This window comes from Leptonotus elevatus, chromosome 20, assembly GCF_054856555.1.
Source record: "Leptonotus elevatus isolate MCC_2025b chromosome 20, RoL_Lele_1.0, whole genome shotgun sequence".
In the NCBI taxonomy this organism is placed as follows: Eukaryota; Metazoa; Chordata; class Actinopteri; order Syngnathiformes; family Syngnathidae; genus Leptonotus; species Leptonotus elevatus.
The window spans coordinates 6,608,805-6,623,792 of record NC_141258.1 but is presented as its reverse complement, the minus strand read 5'-3'; the positions used below and the strand labels follow the sequence as shown (position 1 = coordinate 6,623,792).

General features: G+C 39.7%; 2 protein-coding genes and 1 long non-coding RNA gene across 3 annotated transcripts; 1 reads left to right on the top strand and 2 right to left on the bottom strand.

The window, feature by feature from the left end:
- Positions 1-151: 151 nt before the first annotated feature.
- On the bottom strand, positions 152-2,306 carry ndufb8 (NADH:ubiquinone oxidoreductase subunit B8). Its single transcript, XM_086064493.1, has 5 exons — positions 2,139-2,306; positions 1,814-1,940; positions 1,531-1,630; positions 1,283-1,438; positions 152-298 (listed from the first exon to the last, which is right to left on the bottom strand). The coding sequence occupies exons 1-5, from the start codon at positions 2,227-2,229 to the stop codon at positions 206-208; spliced, it is 567 nt and encodes a 188-aa protein (XP_085920619.1). The 5' UTR covers positions 2,230-2,306; the 3' UTR covers positions 152-205.
- Positions 2,307-2,848: 542 nt separating this feature from the next.
- On the bottom strand, positions 2,849-5,270 carry gpx9 (glutathione peroxidase 9). The gene is made up of 5 exons (XM_086064344.1): positions 5,043-5,270; positions 3,957-4,050; positions 3,545-3,675; positions 3,338-3,468; positions 2,849-3,205 (listed from the first exon to the last, which is right to left on the bottom strand). The coding sequence occupies exons 1-5, from the start codon at positions 5,172-5,174 to the stop codon at positions 3,148-3,150; spliced, it is 546 nt and encodes a 181-aa protein (XP_085920470.1). The 5' UTR covers positions 5,175-5,270; the 3' UTR covers positions 2,849-3,147.
- On the top strand, positions 5,023-14,606 carry LOC147156658 (uncharacterized). The gene is made up of 3 exons (XR_015091676.1): positions 5,023-5,316; positions 8,150-8,230; positions 14,426-14,606. It is a non-coding gene; the product is annotated as an uncharacterized LOC147156658 (long non-coding RNA).
- Positions 14,607-14,988: the final 382 nt, after the last annotated feature.

The following is a 14,988-nucleotide window of genomic DNA, read 5'->3' as shown; positions in this document are numbered from 1 at the left end:
GATGTGGACCAGTTGGTAGCCCTCCCATAGGCAAATGTATTTGTAGCTACACTTCAATAAAACAACTTTATTTGCCCCGCATTACATTACTATGAATCTTCCTAGTATCATATACAACATGCTTAATATAAGAAGACAACTAAATATGAACGTAGGTTGAAGCTTTTTATTCTTCACAGAAACACATAGAGAAATACACATTATTCTAGATTTCATAATTCTTGACTTCTTCAGGCGGTTTTTCAGGATCTCCTCCTTTCTCCAAGTACAGGTTGTTGTAGGGATACTGTTTGGGTGCCTGAAATGGATATAAATGGACACATAATTAAACAATAAAAACACTTAAAAATACTACAAATTAAGTTAAAACATTAATCTAATAGTATAGTTGCCAAAGCCATTTGAACTTTCTCAGAAAACAGGAAACACAAACATTTTAACAAACGAGTTCAAATGCCTTAATTCACGCTTTACGGTTACCATGACCTGGATTGTTAGAACCAACACACACAAAAGGACAAAAGCAAGCAAATTTGTATTTAAAAAATTAATAAATTAATATATTCTTGCATATAAAAGAAAAATAATGAAAAACATATTTGAAGAATAAAGCGGTTTAAAAAAAACAATTTACAATAAAAAAAAGCTTTAAATCTAAGTTGCAACAATAGAATATGTGAACTGGTTTAACTTTTTTTTAAAGCATTTTGTAATCTCCAATATTTTTTAAGCAACATTAATTTCATTCTTCTAATTTGTTTTGATTATTTAAAAAAAAATGTTTTGTGGTATAATTACTAGTAAATTACAATTTGTGATGAAATTTGTACTATTTTATATATTTTTGACTTGTAAAATTACAACTATATTCTCCTGATGCTAAAACTGAAAATTAAAATTTCTGTGTCATTAAATTATAACTTTAATTTCAATTTAATTCTTGTTACGGCCCACGTTGTTTCGTTGTTTTTGTGAGTGGCGGATGTCGGGCTGTGGAAGCGCACCTCCTGATTGGTGGCCTGCGTCCACGACTCGACGGACCAATCGGGGCGCGGGGGGGGGGGGGGGGCCCTGATTGTCTAACTTGTTTCAGGTGTGCCACCACCTATTAGTTCTGTTGCCTCCAGTTGGAGAGTGGTCTGGCCGTTCGTGTGTGTTGGACTCGGTTGCAAACAAATGTGATTGGGGCGTCCCTATTCTATGCCCTTCTACATCTTCTTAAAATTGTTTATAGGTGCATAACAAAGTAAACATTTATCGTCTAAGTATGGTCTTCACTTACAACAGGCTGGTAACAAGGGAATTTCTCCCCGAGATAGAACATGAACAACATGAAGCCGATGAAACCAAACAGCTGTTTGCACATGCTCTTCCTGGTTACAGGACCGGGAGATGTATCCACACGGTTTCTGATGAACATGTCGAAATCATAGTGTAGCTAGAAAAGAAAAAAAAACAAAACAATTAAGACTGATTGTCGGTAACACACAACCTCCATGTGGAAGAACAAAATGTTGCTCGTCTTTTTACCGGTTCTCCCCAGTTCCTCCTCAGGTCTGGGTGGTCCCAGTTATACCAGGGGTCCCTCTCATGCTGAGATCGGTCAGGAAGTTTAGGATAATCGCCAAAGCTGCAAATGAAAGACGTCATTATGAGCAGCAATTAAAAGAGCTGTAACAAAATAAAAATCAGAAGTGTTTTGGTAACTAAGTCTACTCTGAATGCATTACAGTAAGTATTGTGTAAAATCCCATTACAAAAACATTAAAACAAGTGAAATGATTATGAGTTTATGACAATAACCAAAGCGTACCCCTCTCCTGTGTCTGGATATGGCTGATAATCCTCAGGGATCATATTGTACTTCTTTGCTGCAGCTGCTCTCTCTTCTGGAGTAGTGGGGTAGGCGCCAGGTAGATCATCCTTTGAACTACTAGATGCTGAAGAAATAAAAACAAAATACAGTCGTGCAAATAATTCAAGATCAGATGGAAGTAATATAGCAAATGTCATTCCATATCCTCAAGACTTAGCATGTCAAGGTTACGTCACTTTTGGTCTCTAAACAGAGAACAAAAAAGCGTTTATTTGAATGCTCTCATCGAATACAGACTATTAAATGTAACAGCTAAACGCACCTGCCCTAGATCCGGAAAGAAGAGCAGAAATTCCGGACCCTCGCCCGTTTGAAAGAGCTTTGGCCCATCGTCGAAAGCCAACGACGGCCATGTTTACTGTTCGCCCGCAGAACTACGAAATGCGCATGCGTAAATCAGAAGTACGGATCTGCATGAGGATCAAAATTAAACGGCGGTAGTGTTATGTATCTGTTTCAAAGCGAGATTATGTTTAACTGCATTCTTATATGAGTGAAAGTTGACGTATATATCTATATATATATATACATATATGTTTGTGCAAAAGTAAAGATTACTTTCATAATAGCACGTTTTTAATGCCTTTGTTACATCTCAACTGGATTACTGTATTTGTTTCTTTTGTCAGAATTTCCCCCCCATATGACGTACAGCCCTTACTATGGTTGTTTGTAAATTGCGTTATAAAGATGAGTCTAGCAGAAGCAGAATTACAAAAAGTAATATGCAACAGTAGATGGACAGTATGAATGCTTGGTTCCTGTATGTAGACTTTAGGTGTCTATCATTTACTTATATATATATATATATATAAATATATATACACACACACTTTTAATCACTACATACTTAGTGTGTCACGCATGTATGCTCTGATGTAATGACAAATCATTTGGTGGTGTGTAGTGGCGCCTGGTGTGCATGTGAAGTAGACTTTATGAGGACCAAAATGAAAACGAGAAACAATCCTGTAAATACATACATTTTAATGTTGACTTGCCTCTTTTAACCATTTCAATCAAATATTTCAAACTACTAACATGAATAATTGGGGTTAATTAAGATTAATTGTGTTGCTTTATTTTCTGAACATTTCATTGATTTATTCATAGTAATTTTATTGGTGGCGGAGAGGAATTTGTTCCCAGAGTGAATGCACTGTAGCTCCGAGTCTTGTTCCTCTTCCTCATCAGATCCAGCTCAGGTGCACACATGTGCGTTTACTGAGGGACCGTCACGCTGCCACCGTTGATCAACTAGCAAGAGCTGGTTACAGAAGCTCGGCGATGTCCTTCTCGACTTTATCAATGGGACAGTGCAGCTCGTACCTGTAGAAAAGTGAAAGCAAGCATTGTTCTGAAAATGTGTGCCTAAAATACCTTATCAATAAAATTGCTTTGACACTATGAGTACACTAAAAAAAATTAGGGGAAGGGGATTAATTAGGTTAACAACGTCACCTGCTGAAGGGCTTGCCATCTGCGGTGATTAGAAACTTTTCAAAATTCCATCGGATATCATTGACCGTGATTGGTGACCAGTAGAATTTCCTTATGTCGCCAATGACAGGATTCACAAAGGGCAACGACTCCTGTGAGATGACATGACACATGAGAAAAGCTGCCCTTTTACAATCAATGTCTCGATTAGTCAACTTAATCGTATACCTTCAGGTAGGTGAACAACGGCTCCTCGTTGACTCCATTCACCTCCACCTTACCAAAGATGGGAAACTTTGGCACAAATTCCCTACCGGGTCTCACGTACTTGAGGATGTTTAAGGTTTCATTATTCACCTCTAAAAAAACAAAAAAAAAACACAAACGGCTTGCATGCACAATTAAGTGCATTCTGAATGATCTGCAGATGTTTGATGCTCTTTTGAGGGAGTCCATTTCCATTTCAATTACCAAGTCGTCTCCTGGGTTGCTTGAAGCATGCAACCCTTTATTTGGTTCATGCTGGCTTCTTTAAGTGATTGATTTGACTTGCTATGAAAGGGCAGACATGCTACTGGGAAGGACTTTATAAAGACCAAAATGGTGACCCAAAATGATCCAACAGAACGAGTGGACCTACCAGGTGACTGAAGGCCGAACTGGTTGCAGGAGAAAGCCAGCACGGCGAAGTTGAGGTCACCGAACATTTCCATGAGTGCATTCAGTTGATGGTACTGAAGAACAAAGTTGAACAGAAAGGAACAGAACATATGAGGACAGTACACAACAATACAGAAACAATTAATACTTTAAAAAAAAAACAGCACACAACTAGCCATGTACATCACCTGGACAAAAACCTAAATCAATAGTTACAAAAACATTTAGAGATGGTAATTATTAAATGTATTGATGGATGCAGATTGCACCTGATGTGTTTTGCTGTCAAAGTGGGCAGTAGGAAGTTTTGTTCTGACTAACCAATCAGAGAATGGGAAAATGCTGATGTCTTCGAGGGCCAGCACGTGGCCCTGTGAGGACATTTGAAATCTAGTTAGTTAAAGAAAGGTTCTCATAGCTAACATAGTTTAAGCTACATCAGCCAGCGCTACTTATTTTGAAAACCTTGGGCCAGGGAGGGGCAAATGACGGCCCATGGGAACACTCTGAGGGGTCCCTTGATTAATAATATATTTTTTTAAATGTGGGGAGTAAAAACTTTTTTTTTTCCTTTTCACAAACTCCAGAAAATTCTTCGAAAACACAAATAAACATTCAATATATGTTTTTCGTGAAGAACGAGGGGAAATGGGAGAGAAAAATCCTGGAAAATTTAAAATGATAATATTATTATTATTATTTTTTTTTATATCTGTATTGAGAAATGCACTATAATTATAATTATACATATTATATATACAAGCACGTATTTTGTGCATTTGTAAAATTGTATTTTTGTGATATATGTTGTTAAGGAGTACGCCGTCCTTATGTGGCCCCCAGTAGCACTGTTGTGGCCCCTCCTGCATAGAAATTGCCCATCCCTGCATTGGGCAGATTAGATTGACATGGCAACACATTGTATCTTAAATCTGATTGGACAGCAAACAAAATACAACATCCACATACACGACTTGAAATAGCGCAGCCAGGACCGCTAAAAAAAATGAAGAAAATAGACGGATGGGAATAAATGAATACAAATATTTGACTGTAGAGTATTTACCTCCTCTATCGTTGACCCTCAGAAGGTGGCCACGTTAACGACAAGAAGCACCTTAGCCCGGAAGTCGCTTAGCGGCACCGTCACTCCGTCCAGGGTCTCGGCAGAGAAATCATAAATTGATGTATTCGCCATGCTCCCAATTTAGTCTCGCTAGCATACACCGGCCCGAGAGTGAGCCATTCGCCAAGCTTCTCTGTCCGTGCCATTCAATGAAACAAACACACCGGTCAGCAATTGTTCGGCGTGACTGAATGCATTGTTCCTGTGGGCAGAGGTGAGCAAACAGAACATTGGTCATTTGTTCATAGAAGAGCAAAAGGACGCTAACATCTACAAGGGGGTGCTAAACCATATCGAAAATAAATATATACTCACAAAAAGTTAATAAAAAAAAAAATCAGCTCTGCAGGATGAAGTAATGACCTTTTGTAAACATTTCACTTGTTCAGTATTTTTATACACACTGCTAGTGCTAGCTGTTCTCTAACAAGGAGTTACATTCACAACACGTTAGCCTAATAGCATACTTGATTTAGTAGCAGATATCGGCTATGAGTGACGTGAGATTGTAAGTGAATTGTAGATATCCGCCACTCCAGTTACAGATACATTTTGAATTGTCATCATTGCAGCTTCATATATATATAAAACGTCATTTTGCTCCGTTAAAATATAGATATCTACGTTTCAGTTATATATATGGACTTCCAATATCTGCAACACATTCAGTCTAGCTGTTGAATGTTAAAATACATTGCCTGTTAGTGTTTTTGCTGTTGTTGCAATAAGTCTTTGCAACCACACGGTGGCGCTGCTGCACTTTTGATCTTGAAATCTTTAAGCCAGTAATGAGGGCTTGGCCAAAACCTTTATATGACCCTAAGCAGAACTTGATTTGGGTCCCTTTCCCAACACCGTGACGTCACCTCTGCTTGACAATGACAGATACAAGACAGAACTTTTAAATGATTAACTATTTGCTGGCGGAAGGTACAATTAACCTGTGTGGAGAATGGAGAATTTAGTCTTCAAATGAACATAACATGCATGTTCTTGGAAGAAACAAAGGAAAAACATACAAACTCCACGCATTCGGTCATAAATTCAGTCATATATACAGACCGTAGATAGGTCACACCCCCCCCCCCCTCTCTCTCTCTAGTGTCATCTCTTAAGTGTACAACGTCACTGCACATCACACTTCCACCACGCACCCCTTCCCCCACCTCTTCTCCCTTTCTCTCGCCACAGGGTGTGCTTTGTGATGGCAGCATTTACAGTGACATATTGCCACTGCCTCTCTTGCTGTCTCCCTCGATTTCTCAAGAAAAATATTGCACAAGGCCTTCGGGCTGGGCCAACTAAACCTCATTTTGTGTGTGTGTGTGTGTGTGTGTGTGCGTGTGTAGGAAGAGCAGAGGGGACGAGCACAATCAGCAAACAATGCTTCTTGGCCGCTCGTCTTGGCTCGACGTTTTACGCGTCCATTAAGTAAATTGTTATGCTCCGTGTAATGCCTCGCGCGTCCGTGCAACATCTGTGTTTAAAGGGCTTTTTCTCATAACAAGAGATTTCCTGTTTTGATGAAAGCGTGGCGCCAAGAACATCAGCTTATGTATGATATGGCTCCAACTTGAACACACAGTGGAATTATCGTGGACTGATGGACAAATTGGGGTCTGATTTATCTTTTTCCAATCGTTTGAGGAAGGAAAGGGAACTAGTTGAACACCCAAAAGTTGGACAAACTTGCCAGAACTTCAACTATCAGCTGAGTAAACATCAAGAGCGGTGGTTTTGAAACTTTTTACGCCAAGTGCCATCTCAAGAAAGTGTTCAAGACAGGTTGAATTTCTAAAAATTAAATGTTATATACCACTGTAGTTATGCAATTTAGTGATTCTTTCATGGACCACTAGAGGGAGCCACCTTCAATCCCAGCCATTTCCATTGAAGCAATCCCCTACACTCCCGGCTGTTTTACTGTATTTTGACAGATTTTGCAAGGCCCACAGAATATTGTGTTCTATTGTGATAAAAACATGGTACCAAAAGAAAGATTAGAGTCTCTTCTTTCATCACCAAAGTATATTAATATCTGTCTGTGTTTTGCAGCAATTAGCATTAGAATATAGCAAAGTTTCATCATTATTCACAAATCGGCTTAGAACTGTGAGTAAATCCGCTTGTTTTCAACATGGCCCTGGTTGCTCTCTTTTGCTCTGCTGCCACCTGCTGGCCGTTTCTGTAATACCTACCATTTCTTCAACCGTTCTTTGCAGTTGAGAGGCTGCAGCAAAGCCTTCTTCTGTATGCTCTAGCATAATTTTTTTTAATAAATATGTCTTTGAGACACTTAAAACATTTAAAATAGAATATTTATACGTTTTTGGGTGCAAATGAGTTAAGAACCACTGATTAGAGCAATGTTTTCCTACATAGGATTTTTTTCCCCCGGCGATAATTACAGTTAATTTAAATTAGTTATATGACCAATGCAGTTTCAGTCAGATTTTTTTTTCATTGATGTTACCCAATTTTTCTTTTTCAATTCAGGTTTTTATTATTTTATTCATATCCGTTAACTAAAATAACCTTGTTTGTAACTAATTTGAAAATGGCCAGAGAAGCTTGCTAAGAAAATGTGGGCTAGTGAGTTAAAAAAAAAAAAGAGAAGTCGACAGACATTTTTGGGGCCAAGTGTTGATGCTCAAAAATGGGGCACCCATTGCCAAATTATTCATATAATTAAGAAGCATATGTACAATTCAAATCTAATCTAATATAATATATAAGTGTGCAGATGCTTGCTAGGTGATATGGCCTTCAAATATAATCTCTTCTCCAAAATTTCAGATTTTGATAGAAAAAGCAATTAATGACAATTGGAAAAAAAAAAAATCATCTTGGATGTGCTTGTACGAGCTTTGAAACAGTTGTTTTCAACTTTCACATCAATATAAAAAAAAGAAAACGTTACAATCAGATTGCTTGAATATAGAGTATGACCTCCTAAAGGAGGAGCTCATTTTATTCCTCCACTGTGTCTGTCGTTCTCAAGTTTGGTCATTTACTACTTTCTTTGCAAATGTGTCTATCTTTTACAGGAGACTTGAGCAGTCATGCATCCAAAGTCGTCTAAATACACTGCAAAGAAGCTTAGGATTCTTCAAACGTTCTTCCCACAAGTAAACACACACACTCACACACACACCTCCTGCTGTTCCCTGGATGAATCATATATGCAGATTGGCAACGCTTTGAAGTGCACGGAATAGAATAGGAGATGTGTGTTATATAAACAGGAGGAGGAGGATTAGCGTCAAAACTTCCTCCTTGTCTCGTTTGCTTCTCTACCTTTTCCCACTCATCAAAAAATGCACACTCTTCCTATAACATTTAATTTTATGATGTTCATATTTGCATGTGCAACACTTTTGGCGGGTGTTTTTGGTTTGCATTGCCGCTGGAGCCCGCCTCAAAAAGCAAATGTAGGTCATGTGTCGTCGCCTTTTTTTCACACCGACATGCAGGAGAAGATGGAAGTGATGAAATCCTTCTGGAAGTGTCGCTCCCCCGCCTTTCTCGATGTCTCTCTTGCTCGCTCGCACTTTTTTGCTTCCAGCTTGAATGAGACATTAAGAGGCTGCCTACCTGCCTTCCCAAGCTGACACTAAACATCTCCCTTTCTGCCCACTCATACATGACTTATTTTGCGCAGGAATGCAATGAGCAAAGGTCCCGCTGCCTTTTGCTGCCTCATTCTTTGGCTGAGAACCAATCAGGTTGCTTGCTTGACTTATTCCAAGCATTATCCAATCAGCATAACCTCAAATTGTGACGTGCAATATAAAACCAAAATAGCATTCACCTCTCACACATATACACAAAATATGTACAGAATGTGTGAGAGTTTCTTAGCCCGTATCTCACTGGGCGGCACAGGCTCGCTAAGGTGTCTTTGCGACGGTTCGCAACCTTGAACGAACCCTGACGAAAAAACATTTGCCTACATGCGCACACTCTCGCAAACCTACTTGCTCAGTGAGACATGACTCTTCGTACGTGTGACAGGTTCTTTTTTTAAATCTCTCTAAATGTTTTGGTGTGTAAGAGTTTTTGTTGTGCGCAAGAGGTGTTTTGGTGATTGGGATACGTTTTTTTTTTTTGGTGCAAGTGAGATAATTTTGGTGATCCTGAGAATTGTTCTATTGTGTGAGATTTTTTGGGATGTGTTTGCGTTTTTTTTTTGTTGACTCTAAGAGAAGATATGTGAGTTTTTTGGTGATTGAGATCGTTTTTTTTTGTAGGGAATGAGAGATTTATTTGGTTTGCCCAGGAGCTTTTTTGTGTGTGTGTGTGAGAGTTTTTGTGCATTTTCAGTGAGTAAGTTTTTGGGTATTTTTTTGTGTGTGTGTGAGAGACTAGGTAAGTGTGAGTGTTTTTTGTTTTAATGTGAGATGTTTTTGGTGCATGTGAGAGATTTTTGTGAATGTGCTAGTCTTAGGGTGAGTGTGATAGTTTTCTTAAGAAATTGTTTTCAGAATTTTTTTTCATGTGAATGTGTGAGAGCATGAGAGGGATTTTTTTAGGTGAGTACGCATGTTTTTTAGTCTTTGTACAATTTTTTGGAGCTTTCGTGTGTAGTTAGAGATTTCTAGGTAAGTGTGAGTTTTGTTCTCTTTATGTGAGATGTTTTGGTGATTGTGAGTTTTTTTGTGTGAATATAATAGTTAGAGGGTCATTATGAGAGTTTTAGAGAGCATTATTAGTCAAAACTTTAGTACTGTAGTGTAGCCTAAACACTCCTGAGGAAGCACATTGGACTAAAGGAGTTAACGGAATTTGCATATAATCAGTGGTTTTATGAAAGATATGCAGTTTTTTTTTATACCATTCAATTTCCCTGTCTGCCAACTGACAAATTTCCCGGTTTTTCCCACCTGCAAATTTCCATATTTTACTGGCCTTCCTCATTTATCTGCATGTTTGGGATGTTTCTTTGTGGTTTAATGCTTGCAGTCTAAGAAAAATTATGCAGTAGTGGAAAAATAAATTTCCATAAAATATTCCTGTTCACGCCACGCTCGTCCCCCCCCCCCCATTCCTGTAAGTGTAATTGTTCAAACCAAGCAAAATTATTTTTTCATCAGTCCACACTTGTAATGTAATTTCATTTTTTATTACAAATTTATGCTTATTCAAATCTCTTAAGGGAAAAAATGAATTATCAATATTATTGGCATAAATAGAGGGCCCCAAAATCATATTTAGCTTGTGCCTTTTATTTTTATTTTTTAATGATGTTCAACCCTGGAATGATGAATTTGACATGATTGAAAACTTGACATTATTCCCTATGGGGGCAAAATGCTTGTGCATGATGGGATGGATTATTATGGGATGTTGTATTGATGGGTAAATGAGTGGATGGATGGAAGGGAAGTTGGTGCTCACGTGCTTTGGATGTCCTCGTGTTATCTACAGTGTGTGTGTGTGCGTGTGCGTGCGTGTGTATGTCTGTGTGTGTTGCGTAGTGCTGTGTTATGCACGGCTGGCCACTAACACGATGTGACAGGGCACAAATACCAGTACGAGCCACACTCGCCCACCCACCGACACACGCACACACACACACAAACCCCCTCTGTTGCGCGGCGCCCTCACCGTATTGGCTGTCTACTTCCGTCACTCCACATCTTCTGCTCGGAGACAGAACACTCCATATTCCCCTACTCCCCCCCCCCCCCACACACACACCAAACCCCCATTTTGTCTTCTTGCGTGGGGTACTAACGTGCATCCGAGAGTGACGTGGTAAGAAGTGGGACGCATTATGCAACATCCTGTTATGCAAGATTTTTTTCCCCCCATATCTTCATCCGCCCAGCCTCTCGAGACGTCTTCTTCTTCTTCTTCGTCGCTTCTCCGCCTTCTTCTCTGCTACAGTCACTTGACATTTGGGGGCCGTTCCCTGGTTCACCTTTGACCTCTGTGCTTTCACAGTGTAAGCTGATTGGTCAGATGAGGGGAGGGAGATTTTTTTAAACACCACCCCATCTTCTTTCTCTATTTAATATATTCACAGCAGAGAAAATGAGAAGTACGTTTTTAAGCTGGCGGCGAGACTATCTGGTCAAAGCGGAGTGATGGTGCAACACTGCGCCTCGTATTGCCATCTCTTCTTAACAGGCTTCGCTGATAAAAAAAAAAAAAATAAAGTTTACTTTTCACATTACTTGCAGCCTGCTGTAGATTTTCCCATGCAAGAAGACGTGTTGTTATTGCACCACGCAGTAGGATGGAAAACAGTCCATTCTCGTTCAATTGCATCAGTATGCAGTATCGCCACAATGGTGCATTTGGACCACATTGCATACACAATAAGATGAGATGTATCAGAAATTGTGCAAATGTAATAATGCACTTGGACGCTATCAGAGAAGTATTATTTTTACAATTGTAGTATACTATGAAATATTAAAATCATTAAAAACATCCATCCATCTTCTATAATGCTTGTGGTTTGTATGAAGCATAGTAATAGCCCCTATGGTTGGGATCCATCTTAAGGTATATGTATGACAGCACTCTAAAAGCAATTGGGTCAAAAATAACCCAATGTGTTTGTTTTTTTTAAAAAAGAAAGAAAGAAAAGGGGGAGGGGGTGTGGAAGGACGAATTCACTACTTGGGTCAATTTGCATGCTTTGTCCTCTCAAGGAAGACAATTCAGCGCACTAGTAGAGGGACTGGAGGACAAAAGTCAAGTCAAGTCATCTTTATTTATAAATATATATATATATAGCGCTTTCAAAAGCAGGACAACCGTGTCTTAAAAGTCAAACAAACAAACAAAAAGAAAACAATCATGGGTCAAAAGGGGGACCAACCAACTTTTGGGTTAAATGAACACACAAAAAGTTGGGTCAAATGAATAACCCATAAAACAACCCCCAAAATTGGGTTGTTTTATACAAAAAAAAAGGGGTTGTTTTGGACTAAACAACTTCTTCGGTTGACCCAACTGTTTGGGTAAAAAATAAAAATAAAAATGTAGTTTTGTGGATTATTCATGTAACCTAACTTTTTGGTTAGATGAACAACCCCTAAAACAATCCCCAAAATTGGGCTGTTTGTAGAAAACAATTGGTTCCATTGACCCAACGAAGAGAAAAAAAGTTGTTTTGTGGATTATTCATTTGACTCAACTTTTTGGGTTAAATGAACAACCCCAAAAAGTTGGGTCAAATATATAACCCATAAAACAACCCCCAAAAATAGGCTGTTTTGTACAAAACAACTGGTCCAATCAACCTAACTGTTGGGATTAAAAAAAGTTGTTTTGTGGGTGATTCATTTCACCCAACATTTTGGGTTAAATAAATCACCCAAAAAGTCTGCTCAAATTGGCCCAAGTGGTTTCTGCCCCCTTTTTTAAAAAAAACCATAAATGGGTAATTTTTGACCTAACTGTTTTTAAAGTGTTATGTTCCCCCCCCCTCCATTATTGCCTTCCTATTAGGATAACTACATGCTACTAATGGGGAAAAAATAATGTGTGGGCATTTTTTTTGTCCTAGGAGGCTACTATTTGTTGGGCCCTGTAGTGTTTACCCAGCATAGTAATTTACTAAGGTTTAATTGCTTACTGTAACAAATATGATTAACAAGACACAGTTGTAGCAGATTATAAGTGAAAATATTACTGCATGGCCACAGTTGAATGCAGTGAACTTATTTTGTGCCATCATTGAGCCTGGAAGGGAAGAGACATCAGTCTGCGCACTTTCCAATTTTGACCTTTTATACAGACAAATCTATATTAAGACGAAGCACCCAGTCTATATTTTCTCCCTGCATCACTCTACCTCCCCACCTCCTCCTTCCATCCATCTATCCATCCATCCATCCTGTATGTTTTTTTTCTCCCTCCTCGGGGACGTCGTGCAAGCATTGTGGATCACTGAGCTTCAAAAAGGCAACCTCTAAAAATGACTGCTCCGTTTTTACTTTTGCTAAAAGCGCAAGTTGCCGCGATTGCGGCGGCGCCGCCTCTTGTGGAATCCGCCAGCGACGTCACGAATTGGAGCATTTGTCGCGACGTGTGACATGGAGTTTATGTAAAGTGCACAAATCAAACGCAATATGACTAGTCTGGCCCCTTCCATCTCTAATAGTGTGCATTTCACGGCACTGCGGCCCCGGGAGCATCCATCTTGGATCTTCTCCAGTCCGGCGTAGGCGTGGGTGGACAGCATGCGCTGGTGGTGTGGGGGACGGGACTGTACTGTATTTTGGCCTTGTTCCAGTCCCGTGGGCATGGAGCAAGCCTGAGAGGCGCGTGGGATTTCCCTTTTTACAGCAGTCCCTCCATTAACCAATTAGACGGGAAAAGCCTAGCAGGGTATTTCAAGGAATTCTGTGCTGCTTTTTAAGATGTAATGTAAAATTGAGCATATAATAATGACATATATGACATCATCTCACGGAACAGTCACTTCTTGTTCTTCTTCTTTTATCTCATTCACTCCTAGTCCCGTTGAAATGGATTTTCGACGTCTATAGTCGTCAATGGCAGCGAATGAGGTAAATTATCGGTGGATCACATCTCGATGCTACCTACTGCGCAGTCCCCTCTCAATAGTCGCAAAAAAAGAACAGAGTCGCATTTTCAGTCAATTTGCTTCAATTTGTTTTGAAACAGCTTAATCGAAACCCAGCTTGTTAGTGAGGGATCTTGTACTGTATGATTCCTGCTCTAAACATTTTACTCAATGTTTGTGCTATGATGTACTATGTAAACATGTAAACTGTATCATAGTATGTAAATATCACTAGCACCGCTCAGTTTGGATCAACGTTGTATTACTTTGCTAGAGTCATTCAATTCGAAATGTAAATCACAAATAGTCATAAAAGCCACAAGGGCGCTGGGACACATAAATCCAGGGAGGGATCAAAGTGGCCCCATGTGATGGATACTCACCAATTTCCGTCGCAAATATTTTTGCAAATATACTGTCAGTGGATGATGAATGTGCTCAATATCACCCAGTATGTTCAGCTCATGCACTACTTCCCCTCCACCAACAGGGGTCGTCCTTGCACAGCTTGTCCTCACTTGAATGCTGACTCCAAACCGGAGTGAGCATGTTAAGCAGCTGCATGTTAGCCCTACGTGCATTTGTACATAAAAGCAACCTGTAGAGCGTAACTGCACTTTTTTTAAAGCAGAAATATTATTTTTTCATGAAGGACAACCTCGTTCTCTTTGTTCCCTTATTCTTTCCCCGTATGTGCGCTTAAGCGTTCTCGCCCTTGCCCCGGCCGTGCTCATGTAAGCGACCCACATCAATTCACGGAGCCTCTGCCCTTTTACAGGGGCTGCCTGAAAAAATATGATGTGACATGTGGGATGAGCAAGATGGAGCGAGAGGAGGAGGCGGACGCCGGGGCGGAGGTATTTGCAAAGGACACTTCACCATCACCAGTCTGACATTGACAGACTTCATCCTGACAAACTGGCGCATACTTGAAAGAGGACATGCGTGACGCGTATGAGTAACCGCATTTACATTAAAAGGACAGCCTGTGACCTTCGTGGGGGCACACGTCAATGACACGGTGGCGCCTTGAGATACGAGTAGCTTACATGTTTCGAGATACAAGCCAAGCATTCGGCTGCTTCTCTTCATAAGATGCAACGGTTTGGCAGAAAAGGGAACAATTATTCAAAATGAGGCTTCAAGTTTTTTTTTTGCCAACTCCAGGTGAAGTTTACCAGAAAACTAAACATAAAACGAAAATTACACATTGCGTAGGTTTATTTCACCAAACACCACGTAAGTTTGTTTGACGCAAGGCCGCTGATTTAATGCTAACCCACAATGCAAAGCACCATAGGCTGGCTAACATATAGCATCAGTGTTATAATAACAGTGTTA